Raw genomic sequence first — 24,717 nt, 5'->3', positions numbered from 1 at the left:
TATGGGGTCCAGCAAGTGCCCTTTCATGTGTGTGGGAGATCGGACACGCTGCAGTAGCTGTAGAGAGGCCATGTCGGCGACAAGCTCTTGCGCCATGTGATCATTGAGGTCCTCAAGATGCAAGTTTAAGTCGCCCAATAATGTATAATTGGCGGAAATGGAAGCTAGGTCTGCAACAGCTGAGGATAACGAATGTACAAACTGTCTAGACGGCCCCGGAGGGCGATAGATCAGTGCACCAGCAAAATTAATGTTAGGCGAGAGTTCAATACTAAAAGACATGCTCTCACAGTCTAAGAAAGGACTGGGGAGACAGCGGCAAGAATAGGTTTCTTTGAACACTATTGCTAGGCCGCCTCCTTTACCCGGAACGCGATCCAACCTTGCTATTTGATATCCTTGAGGCAGAGCCTGTATTATATCTGGCTCTGATGACGAGGTAAGCCATGTCTCAGTAAGAAACACTATATCCGGGGTGTGCTCCTCAAGTAGCAAAGATAATTCTATTTGGTGCTTCGGTAATGATCTGCAATTGAGAAGGAGCATTTTAAAAGAGTGCTGAGGTTTTGCAGGGGGAGTGGTTTTAGGATAAGAGTAACAATGCGGACATTTAATGGGTAGCTTCAGCGGATGGAAGAAGTGATTGCAAGCTGTCTTAACAGGTGGTCTTAAGTTGAGCAAATCACTCGCACTGTAGCTCATTATATTTCCTAGTAAAGGGGCAGGGGTTGTGGCCCCTGGTCCCGTGCGGTCGCGGACGGGCGCAGACGGGCTTGCCTTTGGCGCGCCATCGGCGCGCCGCCGGCGCGCCGGCTGCGCCCGCCCGCTGCGCGGACGTGATGACATAGGACATTTATAGGATTTTGAGGAGGGTGGGAGGCGTCTGCAGCTAAACTGCAAATCTCTTACCCCTCTCAATGTGGCGGCTCTCTGTGGTGATAAGCCCTGTTTCTATGTCACAGCGCCAGCCCCTACTCGGCTGCGCTGAGATCGGTAAGGGAGTATTGCAGGATGACACAAATCAATTACGTGAGCTTTCAAGTAAGTAGTCTACTTGAAAGACTTGCGGCGATTTAAAAATACGTGACAATAGTGGTTTAAAAATAAAGGCAGCGAGATCGCTGAAAGGGCCCCCGGCTTCCGCCTCAGGGGTGGAAAACAGTATAATGCAGTCAATCAACAAGCTGTTGGAGAGGCGTGTTTTAAGTACTGCGGGAGGGCGGGAGGCGTCTGCAGCTAAACTGCAAATCTCTTACCCCTCTCAATGTGGCGGCTCTCTGTGGTGATAAGCCCTGTTTCTATGTCACAGCGCCAGCCCCTACTCGGCTGCGCTGAGATCGGTAAGGGAGTATTGCAGGATGACACAAATCAATTACGTGAGCTTTCAAGTAAGTAGTCTACTTGAAAGACTTGCGGCGATTTAAAAATACGTGACAATAGTGGTTTAAAAATAAAGGCAGCGAGATCGCTGAAAGGGCCCCCGGCTTCCGCCTCAGGGGTGGAAAACAGTATAATGCAGTCAATCCCAAGGAATTGTTGAAAACTGCCACCTTTTTTGCATCTAAAGACAAGGAAAATGCTTATAAAATATTATAATATTACATATAATATTATGTGCAGGAAGGGACACCATCCTGCACATATACAATCAATGGCATTTGGCTGTTTGCACAATGCAGCATACATGGAAATAGCAAACACGAAGAGAGATATTTGGAGAATTTAAACATTTCTTAAGACCATGTTTTCAGTGGTCTTAATTTTTGCGCTGGCTCTTATTTACGCCCCCCCTTGTAAATACGGGGCTGCGTCAAAATAAATGGGTGTTGCGGTGGAATGCCCACAGCAACATCCATTGCCCACCCCTTTCACTCTAAGTGTAGTGTGAAAAGGGGCCTTATTTACAAGGCAGCGTTAAGCCATGTTAAGTGGCTTAATGCTACCTTGTAAATAAGACAAATCCGTTATCGCCACTACAAGGTCCTGAAAAGTGACACTGTGGTGGCAATAGGTGCTTGTAAATATGCCCCTTCGTTTTGGGATGTGGTCAGCAGCAGAGCTTTTTCAGGATGTACTTCACTGCATAATACAGACTGTCACACATGCTTTTAATTACAGTGATGACACACTGGAATTTGGGGCCACTCGAAAGGAACATGACAAAGCCTTTACACAAGTATGCCATTTATTTGTTGATGCAAGTCTCAATTTGAATACAGAAAAGTATGAGTTTCACAAAACCAAACTCAAATTCTTCTGACATATTTTCTCTGAGAAGGGGAAGACAGCAAATCCTGCTAAAGTGCAAGCCTTATCATCCAATTGTACCCCACAGGAAATGCCATGCTGCAATCTTTCTTCGGCATGGTCAGTTACTGTTCCAGGTACATTCGTGACTTTGCTACAGTCTGTGCCCCATTGGAAGACTTTACAAAACAGAACTCTCTGTTCAGTGGTGACATAAATGTGATCAGAGCTTTAAGAAACTCTAACATGCAATTGAGAACATAACTTAAATGGCCTATTTTGATTCAAAATGACATACTGAGATTGTGGTAGATGCAAACCCGGTGGGGCTGGGTGCGATCCTTGCTCAGGACAATGGACACAATAATGCTCAGTGACACACTGTGACTTATGTGAGCAGGAGTCTGTCGCAGACCGAACATGCTTATTACCAACTTGAGAAAGAAAGCCGAGCTGTAGTGTCGGCTTGTGAACCCTTCAATGTGTATCTATAAGGAAACCACTTCACCTTTGTCACTGATCACCAGGCGTTGCTCACTATTTTCAGAAATCCGAAACCCAAGATGCCCCCTCGTATTAAAGGTGGGGGTTGCAACTGCAAGATTATAGTTAAACTATTGTGCTTAGCCCAGGGAAAGATCAAAATCCTGCTGACTAATTTTCATGAGTACCATTTCAGTGTCACAGTACAAAATATAAACCCACGTTCACAAGGCCCTCCATGACACCAGACCAGCATACCTGAACAGCCAACTCAAATTCCACGCACCCCAATGGACCCTACAATCAGCCCAGCTCTCCTACGCCGTGGTCACCCGCACCAGAAAGACCAGATCGGGAGGGTGTTCCTTCTCCTTCTGCGCGGCCAGAGCCTGGAACGACCTTCTGCTCCACCTCAGAGAGATAACATGGCTCCCGATCTTCGCAAGAAACCTCAAAACCTGGCTCTTTGACAAACCCCCTCCTTGATGGACTGGAACCTGCGACCCCCTCCACCCCCCAGTGCTATGAGACCCTTATGGGTGAGTAGTTGCGTTTAACAAACACCTGACTGATTGACTTGATTGTTGAGGCATATATTAAATTTATAGTCAAGTCAAGCAAGCCTACGGCTGAATCTGTGAAACAAATTTCTGACTGAGATATGCTTGCCCTCAAAGATATTTTTTCACAACAATCCTGAGGAAACATACTCGACCTCTTACTATCAAAAGTTCAAAAGATTGAGAGGAACTTTCTGTTACTCATAAAAGCATTTTATTACAAGTTTCAAGAATTGTCCTTCCCAAGAGTCTGACACAAGAAGTCATTGAACTAGCAAATGAGAATCATCATGGCAGTTTCGTCATTATTCCGAGACAGAGTTTAGTTTCTTTACCTTGATCAAAGAGTTCAAAGAGAATTAAAGGGTTCTCATTTGGGCAACTGCTTATCTCCCAAAAACACAGCATTCACTAGTTATGTATCTTCTGAAGCAAGTGTTGGAGAGGATTAAAGTTGATTTCTTGGGACCCCTCAACAATGGACATTATCTCGTGGTAGTCATTAATGACTACTCACGATTTCCCCTTGTGGAAGACCTATCATCAACCACACATGACAAAGCAATAGGGACATTAAATGACATTTTTGCAACATGGGGTGTTCCCTCCATTCTTAAGTCTGACAATGACCTTCCTTTCACTAACTGAGACTTTAAGGCAGTGCCGTAATGAAACTTGAGGGGAACACCCAGCAAAGTATCTGAAGGGGGGTCCCCCACACTCAAGACCCAGTAAGAAGCTCTCTTGCTAGGGGCCCGCTGCTAGTGCACTGGGCCAGAGGGGTCCCCATGAAGCTAAGGCCTATTGTTTCGTCACTGGTTTAAGGACTTTCTAACTAATATCAATGTTAAACATCAGAAAAGTACACCGTTCTGGCCACAGGCAAATGGTGTTGTTGAACAATTCATGGGCACCCTGTGCTAGAAGGAAGTGAGCTCAAATCAGCTTTATGTTCAAACCTTAGTGCTTACAGTTCAACTCCCCAGTCCACAACAGGTTAAAGCCCCGCCGCCTTGATGTTTGGGAGAGCCATGGGAAGAATATTGCCACAATGGACCACTAACAGGACAAGAGATGCTGATGAGATCCATACAACAGATTCCTGTCACAAGTCCAAAATGAAGGCCTATACTGACAAATACTGATGTACTCTGGACACAGTTTTCAAGGAAGGAGATTGGGTCCTGGTCAAACAAAAATGCAAAAGCAAGTCTGATGCTCCATTTGATGCTCTCCCACTGAACGTTGTGACAAGCAAAGGACATATGTTGTCTACTCACCATCCCGGAAAGTCCATTGCAAGAGACTTGTCACATTTCAAGCTCCTGAATCAATGGTCAACACAGGACACCATTTTTTAAAGTTTTGTGAGCATTTTAGCTCCATGAGGAGAACGTTTTTAAGTCCTATTTTAAAGAGGAGGGGTTTTGTGCAAGTTAGACCTGCATTATTATATTTGGAGTTGTTAAATAACCCCTGGGAGATGTTTAATGCAGCAAATTTCTTGATTGCAGCAGTTAGACATAGGAAGAAAGAGTGCTTGAAACCCTAAAATGTTGTTTGATTTAAATATTGATATAATATTTTTATTGCCTCATCAATGATTTATAAGACACTTTTTATCAGTATTTTTTATTGTTTGTATATGGAATATTCCATTGAACCCAAAATGTACTTATATGATTGTATGTATTTTTTGTATGATAATTGTTGTTTGTGGTCTACTTTTATGGCTTTTGTTAGCCGAATAAAGTGGTTTGACTGACTGACTGACAAGCAAAGGACATATAGTGACTGCTCACCATCCCCGAAAGTCCATCACAGGAGACTTGTCACATTTCAAGCAATTGCAACAATGTTCCTCGGCTCCATATGTTAGAAGTGAGACATGACCACATGAGAGTCTGGAGAGCCCAATTCATACACCTGCCTCTTCATCACCTGTACATGAGGTAGGCCTCTCTCTTTTGCCTCATCAACCTCACACGATGAGATCTGGAAGATTGGCTCAAGCACTTCGATGTCTCATTGAGGAACTTTAATGTATTGATGTAATATTTGTACATTTATTTAACAAAAGGGGAGATGAAGTATCTCCATAGGAGAATGACTTAATCTTTTAGGTGTGTCTGGGTGCGGTTAATAAAGTTTATGATGCAGTACTTGCAGTTAACGGTTGCACTATGAAGAACAAAAACGTGCACTACAGAACTCCATGAGTGGCTTCGTCATCTGTATGCTACCAGGCTGGGGAGAATGCGACAGATGGTATCATAAAATGCCAACAAGGAGAGGCCTATTGCTGCCCAAAATGCCCATTGTTTGAAAAACAAACTGCCTAATGGATATTAATAAGGTCACTATTTGCAATACCCTGTAATTGGCTACAAACACAGAGATGGTGGCCTGCAGAATACAACACACCTCCATCCTTGTGTTGATATTCTCATGTGGGTAACATTTAACTTAATTAAAGCATCCTCTATCCCATGTGAGCCTGCCCAACACGAATCCCAGAGTATCTGCTGTGAGGCAGCTTTCCTTGAGCAAATCAGATACTAACCCCAACTCATAATTTGATCAATGATTTGCAACTGCCACGGTGTCATAAACTATTGATAGATGTTATTGCACATCGCAAATAGGAAGCCTCTTCACACTGTTTCTTAATTGGGATTCAAAATGAGTTGCAGAACCCCTTTCACAAGTTGGGAAAACTTTTCCATCACCTTTCCATCACAAGAAAGTATTTTTTGCATTCACAAACCCTGAAGTTAGGCCAAATGCAAGCTTGACAACCTCCTTTAGCACCTGAGGCTCACTATTCGGAATACATGTTCATCAATAAAGCAAACTCATTAATTTAAACAATATCCTTTTAAATGGAGTATCTTACCATGTTGTCACAGTCATACATTTCCTTGCTAGTAATTCAAGTGCATAATATGTTGCTTGTGATGCACTCTCTCCTATGACTGTACCCACACAGACTGCCAACTCAAGTTCATTCCCACGAATAAGGTTGGCCATGGCGAGCTGCAGAAATAGAAAAATCATAGCTTCAGTTACACTGGTACTGCTCAGGAAATGTATGTGACATTTTGTATCAAAACAAAAAGATAACTCTCCAACAATGGATGTCATTTAGAGGTCACAAGGCATTATAACTGCTATCGCTGGCGTGCCTCTTGCAACCCCAGTGGCTTACACCTTGCAACCGTTGACCACACAGGATGGAAAGTGAGACTGATAGGGAATAAAGGAGCGAGTGGGTGAGAAACTGTAAGTAAGTCAGAGTAAGAGCAAGTGAATGTGAACACGTGAGTGTTAGTGCAAGACAGTGAGAATGCATAAGTGTAAGTGAGAATGAATGAGTGAGTGAGAATGAATGTGAGTGAGTGAATTTAAGTGAGCATGAGAGAGAATGGGGTGTTAGGCTTGAATGTGTGCCATTGGCCCTGGGATACTATGTAATTATTGTCTTACAGAGACACACATGACAAAAAACTAGAGTTGGCATACTAGCTGTTATTTTAAGTATGACAGGTACCTGTGACAAAATTCTGATAATGGCATACCAGTGATACTAGAGGTAATTAATGGCAAAATGGGGCAGTTGTGGAACACTGAGGGCACTGGCCCATTGGAGATAATTCTTGGCACAAGGGAGGACACTCGTGGTATTTTGGAGGGGCGCAACCATGAAAAAATGCTTGCCCTGACATAGTAGAGGCTAGTTTTGACATACATGTACAGGATTATTGGCAAAATTATTGTATATACTTTTTGGCAAAAGGAGTCACTCATGGCAAGTGGGGGTATCCATGAAAAAATGTTGTTCCCGGCACAATGGGGGTATTATTTGACATTTGGGGCACACATAGCATGTTTTGAATAAAATTAGGTAAACCTCTGTAGAGCCTCAGATTTTATTCACTTGGCTCACCATGAAAGGATTTGACTTTTTCAAAAGTACCCTTTCAGAGTCTACAGCTTTTTAGCTAATGTACGTGAAAATTATGCTTTAAAATGCATTATTATTAACCATGTTTTTTAAAAAACGTCTGATAGGAAGGAACCACCAGAACCATCCTAGAAGAAGTCTGGCTTGCTCGCTTTGCTCACAAGCTACAATTAAGGATTGTATTAAGCTACCCCAGTCTGAAAGATCATATCAGCAAACTAATGTAGACACTATCTCGAACTGAGGTTTGTCTGTAATTGGTTGTGATAGTAATAATGTACTTATGGAACTTCAGAGGTGTCAGTTATTGTCTATTCAACAGGGTAAATCTGATGTGAATTCACTGCCTGAAAAGATTCAGGGTCATAGGTCATAAAATGTCTTTGTGCGATGTCATTAAAGACAAAGGGTATATGATGTCACTACCGTCTCTTCTGGCTGTAAGACCTTTTGTCATTAGGGTGGTCTTCCCACTAACGTTTTGCCTTCTTACCTCCTCCTTTTGCTGTTGCATTATTGCATTATTTCAACAGTCGCTAGGAGTAGTGGAAAGAAGGGGCTCCTGAGTAGAGCGGCTGTTAAATCTGACCGCGTATTGTGGGAGAAGGAGCCATGAATGGGGTCCTTGCTCAAATGGGAGATGTATGGGGCTCCTGAGTAGAGCAGCAGTTAAATATGACCGCGCATTGTGGGGGAAGGAGCCATGAATGGGGTCCTTGCTCAAATGGGAGACGTATCGTCTCCCATTTGAGCAAGGTCCCCATTCATGGCTCCTTCCACCACAATACGCGGTCAGATTTAACTGCCGTTCTACTCAGGAGCCCCTTCTTCCCACTGCTCCTAGCGACTGTTGAAATAATGCAATGTTTACAGGCATGTATGCTAATGTCCTGAAGATGATCCCTTTATTCCCAGTTAGGGATCGAAACGCCTTTGACAAAATATACACTATATGCCTTTTGAATACGCTGTATAAAGTGTCGCAATAGTGTACAATCACCATATCAGTCTGCAATTACTCATTGTTCGCCGATTCTGTTTCCTTGCCTGAATCTTTTTCACTCCTGTGTGTAACTCCTTTTTGTGTATGCTGTACAAATGTGGTAGTAGGATGCAGGTTGTGTCCCACTTGAATTTGTATAGATATTGACTTCAAATCTACATCTCAATTATTAAATTCTGTCCAGCTGGACAAAGAATATAGAAACTATTGAGCCTATATTTATTTTTATACGTTCAACTTGACTGTCTAGGGACCACTGTCTTTAGAAATAGTATCTTTTTGTTGGTCTTAGGGCTCTGAGCACTTTTACCAGTGCTAACCAGTGCTAAATTGCAAGTGGTTCACCCCTAAACATAGTAAGTTTTGGTGTATACACAATTGGCATATTTTGTTTACTTATAAGTCCCTTGTAAAGTGGTATACCATATACCCAGGGGCTGTGATCTAAATTATACTAGTGGCCTGCAGCACCAGTTGTACCACCCACGCAAGTAGCCTTCCAAACCTGTGGCAGGCCAGCCATTGCAAGGCCTGTGTGTGCAGTTTACTACCACTTCGACTTGACATTTAAAATCACTTGCCAAGCATTAAACTGCCCTTTTATTACACATTAGTCACCCCTAAGGTAGGCCCTAGTTAGCCTTAAGGGCAGGGTGCTTTGTAACTAAAAGGTAGAACATGTACTTTTAAGTTGTACATGTCCTGGTATTGCCAAAAACTAAAATTCTTTTTTCAATACTGTGAGGCCCACTGGGAATTTCTTAGTAGATTTTGTGAGCTGTAATTCCTGAATAGAAAAGAGTAGCTGAATCATGTTTCATATCTTTGGAATGATAATTATGAAGCCTTTTTACTGGTAAAGTTAGATTTAACATTACTGTTTTAGAAATACCGCATTTAGAAAGTGGACATTTCTCTGCTCTTACTGCTCTGTGTGCTGCAGCCTGACTCCAATACACCTATGGGGTGGGTGACAGCTAAACTTTGTGCATCCCCTCTAGACAGCTACAAACACAGGAAGGGTGGGTGTGAAAGAGAACTCATTTGCATTCTAATAGGTCTACCTGGGCAGGGAGGGGTAGTTGACATACCTGAATAGGTAGTGTCCTTTTTCCCACACAAAGGGTTGGTTACCTCATACTGATAGTCTGGAGCTAGGGCTGGGAAGAAGGGGAAACCTGTGCACTTCAAGGGCTTGCTTTTAAGTCACTCCCACTTCAAATTCACAACTGGGTATAAGTATTGTGGTTCTCACCCTACCAACAGAGTACACTACTCGACCTGTGAGGAACTCTGCCTGGAGTAAAGACTGCTGTGCTAGAAGGATTGCCCCTCTCCTTAACTGCTGCTCTGCAAGAACTGCTTTCTGGCTTTGTTGTGGTGCTCTGCTGGCTGCAGATCTCTGCCCTGCTGAGGACAAGGACTGGACCCATCTCACTTGAATCCAGAGTGAACAAACAATTAACCAAATACATTGAAAACAGTAACCTCCTGGATCCTACCCAATTCGGATTTAGATATGGACACAGTACCGAGACAGCTCTCATTAAAGCCACAGAGGAGGTAAGAATCTCTGTAGATCAAAGAGGAAGAGAAGTACTCATCCTAATTGACTTATCAGTTGCTTTCTATGCGCTTAACCATAGGTTGTTGCTCAGTTGTTTTTCTTGGCTAGTAGATCTGCTCAGCTCCTTCCTCACAGGCCGTGAACAATCTCTAGCCCTAGGTGATTTTGTCTCACCTTCCATCTCTTATAAATGAGGGGTCCCTCAAAGATCATCGCTAAGTACAACTCTGTTTAATGTCTATGTCACATAACTCACCAATTTATTTAGGTCCTTTGGCTATTCCCTCACCTCTTATGCCAAAGACACTCGAATAATCATCTCCCTGGCCAGCAATGACACTAAAGCAGACAGACAGAGATTCCACGACTGCATGTTAGTAGTCAGTGGTTGTATGAGCAAAAGCTGTCTGAAACTGAACTCAGGGAAGATGCAGCGTCTTCCATTTGGTAATCAAACTCCTTTTGTCTCTGAACTGGTGGCCACAAGACCTGGGCCCACTCCTGGCCCCAGTCAGGAAAGTCAGCAACTTAGGGGTTATACCAGATAGCAAACTGTCATATATTGACCATGTAAACTACTCACTGATTTGCTCTGCATTTTATGTCCTAAAAACCATTAAAAAGTTCTCCTCTAGATTTCAGCTTACCATCAGAAAACAGTTGCTACTTTGCTTGTTCTTGTAAAACTTGACTAGTGTAACAACTTATACCGTAACATGCAACAACGACAATTGAATAAATAACAAACGGTACAGACGCAGCTGCTCGACTGCTCCCAAAATTCCCAATTTTCAGTCAGCATCCAAGGCACTCAAGAAATTGCACTGGCTCCCAGTCAAACAGAGAATCATCTTTAAAGCACTATTCATCACCAAAAAAGTGTTGAACAATCTGGGTCCAGCTCTTTAAAGAATTCTCTTAACTGGCATATCCCAAAAAGGACCATACGATCAGGTCTATGCGAAATTTTGGTTATCCCCAGATTTAACAAAACCTCCTGGGGTGGCCACAGCTTCGAGGTCAGAGCCACCAAAGCCTGAAAGTCCCTGCCTCTCAATTTAAAAACTTCACCAAATCTTGTTGCTTTTCAAAAAGCCTTAAAAACCAGGTTATTCAATTTGTAGAGTGTCCTCCATCTCAATGGACAACAGAGCGAGTGCCAAGACATCGATGGGTATTCGAGCGCTCTATAAGCATCTTTAGCATTAACATTTACGTTAACCCCAAGAGCTTTCTGGCTTGCCCCCTGTTCTGAAGTCTCAGATCCATGAAAGACTCCCTTCAACTCTGCAATAGCACCTGAACTGCATCTGTGAGTCCTGCCCTACCAAGTGGTGCCAATTGAGACCTGAGCTCTTGAAAAATGATTTATGCTGTCCGGAACCATCGAAAATGACTTTGCACCAATCAAAACCGCTGCATTGCCCTTCGATGGCGATACCAATCCTCAACTTTGCCTCAACGATGATGGACAGTGCAGATCGACGACAACACAGTTTCTGGATCGTAAAGGGGTTCATCCATGTAGCCTTCATCGCCCTTTTGTTAATCGGAATTAATGCATTAAGGAGCATATTTACTAGAAAATGTTGTGGCATGGAGCAGTGGTAACTTTGGCAGCGCTGCGCTCTGACAATTTCAAAATGCAGGGATGCACTGTATTTCCTACAATATGGTGCACCCCTGTGTTTTCCCTAGAACTGGCGCTAAAATTAGCTGCCTGGCGCCAACGCAGGCACCATAGTGCAAGAGTGCCTTTGTTTCAGGCAATGATTGTTTATTTGCAGGAAGTTGTTATTTGAATTCTGCATCACACTTAAAAGTAGCAAGTCGCCATTGTTTAATGATTGTTTATGTGGAGGAAGGGACACCTTTTTTTACAGAGGAGCATGGGGAGAAGCGGTGGGCATTCTGTAAGTGCGCATGACAGTTTGGTGGCTGAATTGGGCTGGCTAAAGAGTCATGGGCACTTAGCATGTTCTCCACTAGGCTGCATAACAGCCCAGTGGAGAACATGCACAGGCATAGTACTGAACCACGCCACTTAGACCAATCATGAAGCTGTTGACATCAGCGTTGTAATTGGCTTTGGGGAGCCTGTGTGCTTCACTGCTTCCTGCTTCAGTTCCGGTCGCAGAGAGACAACAGAGGGAAGACACGGTAGTAAGGTAAGTCCATTTTTATTTTTATTTTTCTAACGTCCCCGCCGCCACCTCCGATCTCTGCCAGCTGCCACTGGTGAGTTGTGTTAATCACATTTAAATGTGTAATTAAATGTGTTTCGATGACGGTTTAAAATAAATTTACCCAAAGTCACTAGTTTTGATCCATGGAAAAAGAAATCACAGAAAAAAGTGGTGATAAGATGACTACGAGATGGCTACAAAGGAGACAGGTCCCAAGAAGTGTAAAAAAATCTGTTAAAAATAAATAAAAATAAAAATCAATGATGAAAAACTATCATATTGCAAAAAGAATCTAGAATGTGTGACCACAGATTTAGATTTAGAAAAAAGCATCCTTTTCTTGAGTGCACAAGATTCAATGAATTCATAAACTTCATGTGCACAAAACAAAAGTCAATACTCACAGAAACAACTATTGTAGAAAAGATCAAGTTACCAACCCTCAATAATGCTCTTTCTGGTGGATACTCTATCTAACCGCAGATCCCATGTGCCACAATTTTTTCAGAGATCGTCAAAGAAAAGCTCCTGCTTTCTTGCTGCCAGACGTGCCACATGGTTTCGAGACAACCTCATATCTCCCCGGAAGTGACTGAGCAGAGCTCTATGAAGCCGCCACACCTGCAATTTCTGCATTGTTCTGTATCTGTACCTTTAGATCCACTGTGACAAACTGTAGGTGACACAACACATGAAAATGCTCATAGGCCAACACTGCAGCACTGCAGAATCTTCTTCTCTGGCTGAGAATAAGCAAATTCTGTGCCAGACAGGCTTCAACTAGCATAGGTCGCAATGTGTCTCTGAGCATTCGGATGACCATTATGTTGAGCAAGGATTGCGCCCCGCCCCACCAGGGCTTGCATCAACAGTGAATTTCTTATGCAACTTGGGGTCAAAATAGGCCAACTCAGTGACATTTTCAATTGTATGTTTTATTCTGTTGAAGCTTTGAACACATTCAGCAGACCACTGGAAAGGGATGTCTCGTTTTCTCAAGTTTCTCACTGGGGCACTTACAGAAGCAAAGTCACAAATTTACCTTGAGCAATAACTGGTCATGCCTACGAAGGATCACAGCATGGTGGCATCTTGTGGGTGGAAGGTAGCTGACAGTGCTCACACTTTATCTGGGTCAGAAGTCATTCCCCCATCAAAAAATTTGTGCCCAAAGAATTTGTGTTTGGTTTTGTGAAACTCACACTTTCTTGCATTTAGAGTGAGGCCTGCATCAGCAAGTAACTGGCACCCTTGCGTAAGAGCCTTGTCACGCTCTTTTTATGTTGTCCCAAACACCAGCATTTCATCACTGTAGTTAAAAGTATGTGTGACAGGTTGAATTATACGAGATATAACATCCTGAAATACTTTTGCAGCTGACAACACGTCAAGCTCAGCATTTTGTATCTGAACAAACCAACATGAGTTGAAAAAGTAGTGATGTACCTGCAGTTTTCTTCCAACTCAAGTTGATGGTATCCTTTGTTCGGGTCAAGATGGGAGAAGACTTTGCCACTGTTCAGTTGCATGATCATGTCTGCTTTGTGTGGACCATGATGTCTTTCTATCTCAATTGCTATGCTGGCCTGGTGCATATCAACACAGATGCCCACCACACCTCCACTGACCTTTCTTGACACCACCACTATGGGCGAAACCCATGGCATAGGACTGGTGGAGTGCTCAATGATGATATGCTTCAACAGCGTTTCTAGGGGGAAAACAAATTAATGGTCAACCTAGAGGCCCTAGGCACTCAGGTAAGTGTTTATTAAGAAAAACAATGTTTCCCTTGGGGAAGCTTGAGCATGTGGTACTTAGGTAAAAGAGGTACTCTTGGCCATAAGGTTGATTTAGAAAGGGCTTTCAATTTAAAGGATACCCATATATCCTGCTCTGAATAATCCTGTGCAGATTTTGCATATATACAATGTATATAACACAGTTATTCAAATACTTCACAAACATTCTGAATTATACGATGTAGGTGTTCTTAGAGCTTTGTTAAGAATTTGAGGATTGTGCAGAGCAGGATACATGGGTATCCATTAAATTGACGGTCTATTCCAAATCCATCTTATGACCATGAGTACCTCTTTTGTCTAGGAAGCACAGGCTCAAGCTTACCCCAGGGAAATCATTGTTATTGTTAACATCAAGAGCATTTCTAGTACTTTCTCAACTGCTTCTTACAAGTGGAAAGCAACTCTGTGGTAATGCTGGGCAACAGGGCAAATATTGGCATTGATGGGAAGATGCATTTAAGCTTCCCTGGCCATGAAAAATTGACGGAAACTGACTTCCAACTTTGGATTGAGTGTGGAAGTTGTAATTGAGATATACCAGTCCCATGTCAGCAGTGGTGGCAAAACTGAGTAGGTATGCACTGGACGAGGCTCCTTGAACATGAATTGATGATTACACTAATACCGTTTTGTATCTCATTGTCACCATAAAAGATCTGTGACTCTGCAATGGTTTAGAAACAGCCCACATATATACTTTAGTGTTTGACGGTTTGAGGCATGGCACAGGCTGTTGGACCGTTTGACTGGCATGATGTTAATGGATGCACCACTGTCCATGATAAAGGTAATGGGGCAACCGTTAACCTTTATTGTAATCTTCAGGTGTTAGAAATGGGGGTTTCTAGTTGGCAGAGGTAGGCACCTTTGCCAAGTAGGTACCCTTCCTACTAGTCAAGGTAAGGGGATTACACACTTCAGATAATCCCTGCTCATCCCCTTGGTAGCTTTGCACAAGCATACTGGCTTGTCCTGAAGGCAATGTGTAAAATATTGGTACTCCAAACACACAATAACACAGTGAAGATTCCACAAATTAACAGCACACCGGTTTAGAAAAATAAAGTATCTTTATCTAAACCACGAAGACCAAAATGACAAAAATCCAACATACATGTATCAAGATATCACTTTTAAAATGGTTACTTCAAAAATAGAACTGTAGAAACAAAATAGGTCCACCTGGGGCAATTACAATGTCGTGACAGGCACAAATCCAAAATATGGCACCAACCATGAGGTGGGCAAGTCGAGCACGGGGTCACACGGACCCTCCCAAACAACAGTACCTTGGAAACGAAGTCAACAGGCTATGCACGGCGTTGTGGAGCTTAGGCGTGGTGCCAAGAGAAGCCGGTTCATTTCTGCCATGGAAGAGGCAAGTTGTAGAGTTTGTGAGGAGGCAAGGTGTCTAATCCAGGACAGGAGAAGTTAGGTGGTGTTAGCGATGAGGCGTCAGTTCTGGTGAGGCGGTGCAACATCGAAGAGTTCGTGAAGCCTCTCCCATTGGTTATCTGCTCCGTGATGGCATTGGTGCAAGTGCTGGCGTCTGAGCTGCGATGTAGGTAGGGCGGTGCCTTGTGCACTTCACAAGAGGTACCCGACCTCGTTGCAGGTTGCAGCATCACTGGCGGCATTACTGAAGGCGTCAGAGTTGTACTTCTTGCTTTGCAGCACCAACCTCACCATTTTCACAGCCCAGGAACTGGAATTGATGCCCTTTTGAATACAAGAGTGCAAAGGGAAGTCCAGGTGCTGGTCAGTGGGTTGCAGGTGTTGTTTCTGTGGCAGTGAGACTTCAAAACGGGAGGCAAGCACACACAAGCCCTTAGAGATTCTTCTTCAAGCAGGTTCACAGCAAAGTATGCCCTCTCCTTGGCAAAAGCAGCAAACTGCAGGCCAACCCAGCAAAGCACACACAACAAAGGGGCAGTACTCCTCCTTACAGCTCACTAGCTCTTCTCCTTGGCAGAGGTTCATCTTGAGTTCAGGTATGATCCAATTCTCGGGGGTTTAAGGTCCAATACTCATAGCCTATTTTCTTTTTGGTCTTTTTGTGGCACGCGTCTCTGAGCCCAGTCCCAACCAGTTCTGTCCTCTCTGGCCCAGCCTCACTACATTAGCAAAGGAGACAGCCTTTTCGGGTGCTAGTGAAACTCCCCCCACTACTCTAAATGCAGACCAGATCTATTCAGCCCAACTATGAGCCACCCAGGAAAAGTAGGGAACACCTCCCCCCTTCCCCCCATGGGACTGTCTAGAGTGAATGCACATCCCCAGCTACTGTCACTCCAAAACCAAAAAATGAATACACAAACAGACAGGGGCACACAGAATGGTTAAAGAAGAAAATGGCTACTTTATAAAAGTGGCATTTTCAAACACACAATTTAAAACCCACCTTTACTGAAAGAAGTGTTACTAAATTCTGAGTTTCGAGAAACTAAATTCCATTTCTCAATCTTTTCCCAATGGGTAGTTACACTTGAAAGATGTTACAGTGCAGCTCCAATTTTAACCTATGGGACAGACAGCCTTTCAATAGTAAAAATGAAGTACACAGCATTTCACTACTAGAACACGTATAACATACCAGTAAATGTCCTACCTTTAACATAAAATACACTCTGCCCATGGGGGTAACTTGGGCCTACCTGAGGGGTGCCTTACATGTAAGAAAAGGGAAAGTTAGGGCCTGACAAGTGGGTGTACCTGCCAGGTCACATGGCAGTTTAAAACTGCGCGCACAGACACTAATGTGGTAGGTCTGAAACACATTTACAGGGCTATTCATGTGGATGGCAAAATCAGTGATGCCGGCTAACTAGTAGTATTTGACTTACGGGCCCTGGCACACTCAGTTCACTTTACTAGGGACTTACCAGTAAATCAAATATGCCAATCATAATTACATTTTACACACGGAGAACTTGCACTTTGACACTGATCAGCATTGGCTAAGTGCTCAAAGCATCTAGGCCAGCAAAAACTAAATCTATCACACAGTCCAAAATGCAGGAAGTAGAGGCAAAAAGTAGGGGGAAACCACGCCAAGAATGCTAAGGCTAACATTAGGCAATGTATAAATGAATTCCGTTGTTTCATGTGGTGGATCACCTTTATCTTTTGTTCTTCATTACAAGCAGACAAACCTACATGTACCTGTCGTTCTTTGCTGAATATCATTATCGCACACCCCTTTTCTTCAATGGCACTCAATAATGACGTTGACAAGCCTTTGTAGGATGAACTTGATGATGATTGACCTTGTCTGGTTTCTACTTGTCACAACTGATTTTGCTTTTTGGGCCTGTGTGCGTGGTGAGAATGTTTCTGGAACCTTCTGGCATCCATTTTCTCTTCTTCCTGTGATGTAGTTAGTTTCGCTCTGCAAATCGTTATGAAGTGGTTTTCTTTATCGCAACCTTTGCACATTTATCCTATAGCTGGACATTTGTCTTCAAGGGGAAATGATAACCCACATCGGAAACACCGCTTTTTCTTCTTTGGAGGTGTCAACTTGCACGCATCTACCTTGTACTTGTGGTTGCTTTTCATGACCAACACTGAATCATTTTTGATGTTTCAGCTTCAATATCAGTGGCATGTCGATCTGCTCTTTCCTCAGCACTTGCAGTCATTAGTACTTTCTCTAACCTGATTGTCTCTCTCAACATGCGTCTTTTGAAAGAGTCTGAAAGACAGTCATCAATAACTCGGAGACATATGGCTTTTTTATCATTACATTCACTAAACTTGCAGTGTTTGAAAAGCACATCAAGTCTCTGAACAAACTTGTCCATCGTCTCACCAGTCTTCTTCCTTGCACGATTGCATGATTGAAAATGTACCTTTTATAGTACACATTCGATCCATCGGATTGAACTTGACTTTAACACTTCCATGGTTTGAAGGTATGATACTGCATAAGCTTGTGATATTTCCTTTATCACTTCTTTCACTCATTCATAGGCAAGGTTCTTAAAAAATCTAGTGATTTCCTTGTCCTCTACTTCTCTCTTAGGGCATCTATGAAGTCACTGAACTTCTAGATACATGCAGTACATCTGGTGCCAATATTCTCTTCTTAGCGATGTCGAACGGCGGTAGTGGTTTCAGAAACACAGCTGCATCGTACTGTGTTCTTTTCCACTGATGTCGAAAGCATATGCTGCGCTGACGACGGCAGCTGTTCTTCTGGGCTAGTACCTTCTGTAAGCACTGGTCATGTGCTTGTACTTGGGTCATCACGCCCAATCGGAGGTTGTAAAGCACCATCTTTTTTCTTGATGTTAAGTAACAATTTCGCCTCCTGTGCTTGTTCCTCACTGCCTTTAGCTTTCTGCAAAATACATAGTGTGGCTGCCTTCAGCATTTTGCTTTATATTGATGATGTCTCTGTGTTAGGCTGTGGAGCAATATCTCTTATTTTGACCTTACCAGGGTTTCTATGGCAGGCTTCTCAAATGTGTTCCTTCACAGGGCATTCAACTTCTTCGAGGGCCATATATGGGCTGCAGCAGGGCTTCAACTCCACACACACTAATGTCAAACTGCTTCTCATCAACTTGAGCGCCTGGGTTGAGTCCGTCCAGAACCACAAAGGTCCTAGCGCACATAGTCTCACAACACTACAATGACTTCATGTTCAGCTCAGTACCCTTAGCTGGTAGCATAGAGCCTCTGAAGCCAGGCCAAGGTCCATTAAGCATTTATCTTTAAAAAATCTAGACAAAAGTTATAGCGGTTAGTTTGGAGTTTTCTGATGAAATATCTCATTGCTCTTTATTTATCCTGTTCCTGTCTTGGCTACAATGTCATGACATTTTTCCTAATGAGCAAAGTCAAAAGTAATGTACCACATACTTTCTCCCCCAAATGTCTGAACTCTGTTCCTGTATAGTCACAAAATAAGCTCTCCCTTTTTCCCGACACACAGGGACTGCTCGTGTCTGTAAAGTTAAAGGATAACAGCACATCGAGTGCTTTGTTTGGATTTGGGCTATTCCTTTTGCAATTTTATATATAGCCTGAACTCAACCCAAAGTTATTGGAGCTTTTTACCTAAGCACCCATTACATTACTCAATGTCACATTATTAGTTTTATTTTTGTGCTAGACACAAGGAGATTAAGCGATTTACCTAGAATCACAGGAAGTTGAGCAGACACAGGGACTCAAACTGTTTCCCCAGTTCCAAAGTCAGCAGCCCCGGCCATAGCGCCATATCATCTTCTTCTGGGTCAGCGCCTGAAAATAATCCTTTTCTCTGCAGTTTTTAGCATCTGAAATGTCAATTGCTACTGTCTATGTAATGGCAGATTATGGGGAATTTCTGATGTTCATATTGGGTTTTTTGAAGTGAGAGGTCTCAAGGTTACATATAATTTGCTAAACTGTAGCCATTACCCGGGCACACATGCATGTTGCTGCATTTGTCTGGAAATAAAAAGGACCAAGGGAGCTCCATTCATGGTAAAACCACAACACAGTCTGACTGCATGTTGGAAAGATTGCCAATTTTTTTTTTTTTATCAAAGTTTGTGCACGCAGAAGCGAAGAAAAAATAACGGAGCGGCACAGGGGCACTTAGCAGCTACTGGGCCTGTCAAAAGAACAAAAAAAACAATCATTGTCAGTTTCAAGAGGAGAAAGGAGCAAGCAGGAGCTGTATGACGGGTGCTGCCAGGCACTCGTAGTTGTAAGAGGACCCGACTCACAGAACTAACTTAAGACAAAATCCTAAACTTACTACCATTTTGGTATTCACAGAAGGCAATTACTCATTTTGGTATTCACAGAAGTTAGGAGTCCTAACTTTAGGACTCCTAAATGCCTTCTGTGAATACTGAAAAGTCTTAAAGTTAGGATTTTTCTCAGTTTAGGAGTCCTAAAGTTAGGAGTCCTAACTTTACTACTCCTAAACTGAGAAAAATCCTAACTTTAAGACTTTCGGTATTCACAGAAGACATTTAGGAGTCCTAAAATTAGGAGTCCTAACTTTACTACTCCTAAATTGAGAAAAAATCCTAATTTTAAGACTTTTGGTATTCACAGAAGGCACTTACTCATTTTGGTATTCACAGAAGTTAGGAGTCCTAACTTTAGGACTCCTAAATGCCTTCTGTGAATACTGAAAAGTCTTAAAGTTAGGATTTTTCTCAGTTTAGGAGTCCTAAAGTTAGGAGTCCTAACTTTACTACTCCTAAACTGAGAAAAATCCTAACTTTAAGACTTTCGGTATTCACAGAAGACATTTAGGAGTCCTAAAGTTAGGAGTCCTAACTTTACTACTCCTAAATTGAGACTCCTAACTTCTGTGAATACCTAAATGAGTAAGTGCCTTCTGTGAATATCAAAATGAGTAAGTAAGTGCCTTCTGTGAATACCAAAATGGTAGTAAATTTAGGATTTTGTCTTAAGTTAGTTTTGTGAATCGGGCCCAGAGTGCACAGTTGCAAATGGAAAAGCAAATCCATAGTTGCACTTGATCCAAGCCTGGAGGAGTCTTTTTTCCAAAAGGACCACTTACAGGCAATTTTCTATCCAGGTTAATCACATGCGTTCTTCTGTGATTTGGATTTTTTAACACTGCACACCAAACAGATTTGTTTTTTTCACACAGGATGTTCACATTTGTATAGTTCTGAGGAAGACCCGCTGTGATGTTTAACAATTAGCACATACCCACAGAGTTGGAAATTTGACGATAACATTGATGATCCATATTCACAGGCAACAAGCCTAGAAAATGTGCCAGTAATAACATAGGTTACATTGATTTGAGCTGTTGACAATTGGAAACGGACATTCTTCCACTGTATATTTTTGTTGTATACTACGTTTATGTCATTTATTATTTTTTGTTTTTAGACGCATGTGTCCAGACATTACAGATCATCCACAGATCATCCAGTGCCACCATACTCCTTCCCAGCTATTCCCCACACTACACCACCTTTATCAAGGATGAACTTAAGAAAATATTGACCTGTTCCATCTGATCCTCCTAATTTGTCTAGCCATTCAACACATGGAAAAAATCTCATGGATGGGCAATCAAACATGTTGGATGCTTTACAAAGGAAACTGCTTCAGGAAGTCTGGCCCTCTCCTGAAAAAAACCTTGGCGGATCCCACCTACATCAAGAAAGTCATTGAAAAAGCTGTCAACAGTCAACTCAAATCCTTTATTGAAGAAAACAACATCCTCGCCTGCTCCCAATCAAGTTTCAGGAAGAACCACAGCACTGAAACTGCCCTTCTTGCCGTGACTGATGACACCCGCTCCCTTCTCGACAGAGAAGAGACTGTAGCCCTCATTCTCCTGGACCTCTTCGCAGCCTTCAACACAGTGTTACACAGTCTTACAATGCACCCTAGCCCACAGACTCCACAACGCAGGAATCTAAACCAAAGCCCTCAACTTTATTTGCTCATTCCTCTCCAGCAAAAAGCAGTGAGTCAGACTCCCTCTCTTCCCCTCGGATCCCACAACAACCACCTGCGGAGTCCCCCAAGGATCCTCCATCAGCCCCTCCATCAGCCCCACCCTGTTCAATGTCTACATGGCCCCGCTCGCATCCATCGTCAGATCACACAGACTCAACATTGTAACGTAAGCAGACAACACCCAACTCATCCTCTCCCTATCCAATGAGGCACAACATCTCCAAACAACGACTTTTAAGAAGGAATGGAAGCAGTCACTAGGTGGATGAAAAACAGCTGCCTACAACTAAACACGGACAAAACCGAAGTACTCATCATGGGCCTACACACTGACACCTTGAACAACACCTGGTGGCCCCCTGCCCTCGGCAACCATCCCTCCCCGACTGACTACGCAGGCAACCTCGGAATCAACCTCGAGAGGAGTTGGCCTAACAGCTAGGGCGATCGACCTCGGACCTGGGGATCTGGGTTCGAGTCTCGGTAACGACGCCAAAACCTCCTGTGATTCTGGGCAAATCACTTAATCTCCCCGTGCCTAAAAATGAATGTGCGTCCCTCCTCATGTAACGTAACTGGTGCTATGTAAAGCGCTCTGATACCTGATTCGGTTCGGGTCTTGTTCGCGCTATATAAAACTCTGCAAAAAAAAAAAAAAATCATCCTGGACCCGAACTCAAAATGGACCACCAAATCAGCCCGCCTCTGCCAGACTAATTCTCTACCTACTGCGCCACTGCCGCATCACCCAACATCACCCAACACCTGCGGACACTACACTGGCTCCCCGTCGAGAAGAGATTCACCTTCAAACTTCTCACCCACACCCACAAAGCCCTCCACAATACATGAACTACTGCCTCTCGTTCCACGCACGCCAAATATCCCTCAGCTCAGCCCAGCTCTCCCTTGCAACAGTACTGCGCATCAAGAAGACCAGAACAGGAGGTCATTCCTTCTCCTTACTGGCCTCGAAACAATGGATGTAGTTGCTTGCTATATGGAGACTCAATTCTTCAAATATGTGTACAAGTTGGATGTATTATTGAGTATATACCAAGTAATCACAGTCTTTGGTGTGTTGTATTTAACCATTTATTGATTCTGAGCATGCCCGGTGTTGAGTGTCACAAACCAAGACTTGTAAATCTTTTTGCCCCTTTTGTTGGTCCTCATATATAGGTGTATTAATCAAGCACCAATATCATGCAAAGAAATTGCGTCTCTCAGCAGAATTCACTGTAGCTCTATAAAAAATATTCAACAGGTAAGGCACACTGGAGTTTAATCCACAATTCCTTTTTTTGATCCATCAATGCTTCTTTAAAGAGAAGGATGTCACCCAATACCTGCTTCCCTTGAGAAATCCCCGTAAACAGAAAAGAGTTCTGCTGCTGCTTGTATAGATCAATGCTCAATGTCTCCACCCAGCCCAGTCGGGATTTAGGGCCACATACTGAGACAGCCCTGGTTGAGATGTCAGAGGCTATTAGGGAATGCCTAGATTCAGGCAGCAGAGCGGCCCTGATTTTATTGGACCTCTCTGCCGCCTTCGAGACAGTGCTGCATTGTCAACTCTTGGCCCGTCTCTCAAATATTGGAATCTCCGGCTTGCTATTGGATTGGAATGAATCCTTTCTGGAAAACAGGACATAGCAGGTATGGCTGCCTCTGTTTTCTTCAGCATCAAGAAAGGTAACCACGGGAGTCCCCCAGGGCTCAACCTTGAGCCCCATTCTCTTCAATGTATACGTTACGCCACTTATCTATCTGGCTGAGGAGCTGGGTGCAAAGATCATAGCTTATGCAGATGACACCCAGCTCCTCTTCACGTGGAAGGAAAATCACCTGTCCCCTGTCTTGCAGCAGTTTTTAAATGGCTGGCGGGAGCTTAGCTCAAATGCAATGAGGACAAGTCTGAAGTCCTCCTCTATGGGTCTTTCACTCCGCACTTCAGGGATGACCTCTGGCCTACAGGTTACCCCATGCCTAAGTCAACGGGGAGCCCAGTGAACAATCTGGGGGTCTGGTTCAGTGAGGACCTCTGATTCTCACCACAGACAAAAAAATTGGCCGGTGTGTGCTTCGGCACACTGAAATCACTTAGGAAATTCCTGCCATTGAAGCCCAGATTAGCAAAAGAAATGGTGACTCGCGCTCTCATCCTGTCACGTGTAGACTATGCCAATGCCTTATGCATCGGCCTTCCTGGTTATCAGCTAAAAAAGCTACAGACCATCCAGAATGCAGCAGCAAGAGTGCTGTTGGCATTCCAGGTAGGTCTGGTACAAAGCAACATCTCCTGGAACTGCATTGGCTCCCAGTGGGACAGCGTGTTCTGTTCAAGGCTCTCACTCTTGCCCATGGTGCCTTATATAAATCTGGGCCCTGTTACCTCAGGAGACGATTTGATTTCTATGTGCCTCATAGACATCTACGCTCCGCAGGGAATGCCTCACCGTTATACCACGTTACCACCTTGCTAGAATGGGGGGAAGCTCCATTTCTTTCAAGGCGGCCAAAGTCTGGAATGCCCTTCCCTATGAACTGCAAAACACCCAAGACCTTAGGCTGTTTAAAAAGCAGCAAAAAACTTGCTCTTTAACTAACATCCACCCATGTTCCACACCCTTCTGTCTCCTTCAGACTGGCTTCTGCGCCGGGACACTCCTGAGTATCCGTGCGTGTTATAAATACATAATAACATAACATAACATAACATTGCAAAAGATACAAAATAAGCATATTTAACCACAGCTGACCCCACAGGTTTAGGTACCTCTATCTTGGTGATGTATACAACCCAATAGCATTAAAAGATAAATGACCAGATAGGTGTTAGCGACTGACGGGGGCAAAGAACACCCATCTTCATCAGTCCTTAGTGGGCTAGTTAAGCACATTAAGAAAATCAACTCATCAGAGTCAGACTCAAACATACACATTTTTCCTTGTAAAAGATGTTTCCCTTAACATTTATGAAATCCTGAGATGGTGATAACTCAATTTCTTTCACTTCAGTTTCACAAACTGCAGACTCTACTCTCCCAGAAGAGTGCTTAGGACGAATTCTTCTGCAGGAGCAAGGACTCTTCTTTGGAAGTCTATGCCAAAGCAAGTTTTGAAACCGGCAATTGAACAGACTGGGTATCGACTTCAAACCCATCAAGATGGGGATTCTGAAGAGCCAAGGTGAAGTTGTCACACGGCTGAAACAGCTGGAGTTGTAATTGCAAGAGGAGTGGTGCTTACTTTTATGTTTTTAATATCTTTGCCAAGGAGAGAGATTAAGAGCCAGATCTAGAGTCTGGCTCTTAATCTTAATCTGACAGTACTCCTGCCCACCTGGGTTAAAGGATATTATGTCTGTCTCCCTGCAGACTACCATCTACAAAATGAATTGGGCCAGTGGTGAGCTCTGTACCTTGATGGGAGCTTCCATCATGGCAG

At 43.3% G+C, this 24,717-nt stretch overlaps 1 protein-coding gene across 2 annotated transcripts in view; it reads right to left on the bottom strand.

Moving 5' to 3' along the window:
• Nucleotides 1–24,717, bottom strand: part of WDR17 (WD repeat domain 17) — a 953,840-nt gene that overhangs the window by 250,612 nt on the left and 678,511 nt on the right. For both annotated transcript variants that reach the window (XM_078677682.1, XM_078677683.1), the window contains exon 22: nt 6,187–6,326. In XM_078677682.1, the coding sequence (XP_078533808.1) occupies nt 6,187–6,326 (140 nt within the window). The remainder of the gene's footprint in view (nt 1–6,186; nt 6,327–24,717) is intronic.

This window comes from Lissotriton helveticus, chromosome 2_1, assembly GCF_964261635.1.
Source record: "Lissotriton helveticus chromosome 2_1, aLisHel1.1, whole genome shotgun sequence".
NCBI classification, from domain to species: Eukaryota; Metazoa; Chordata; class Amphibia; order Caudata; family Salamandridae; genus Lissotriton; species Lissotriton helveticus.
The sequence above is the reverse complement of the archived record's forward strand: the minus strand, read 5'-3'. Positions and strand labels throughout refer to the sequence as shown.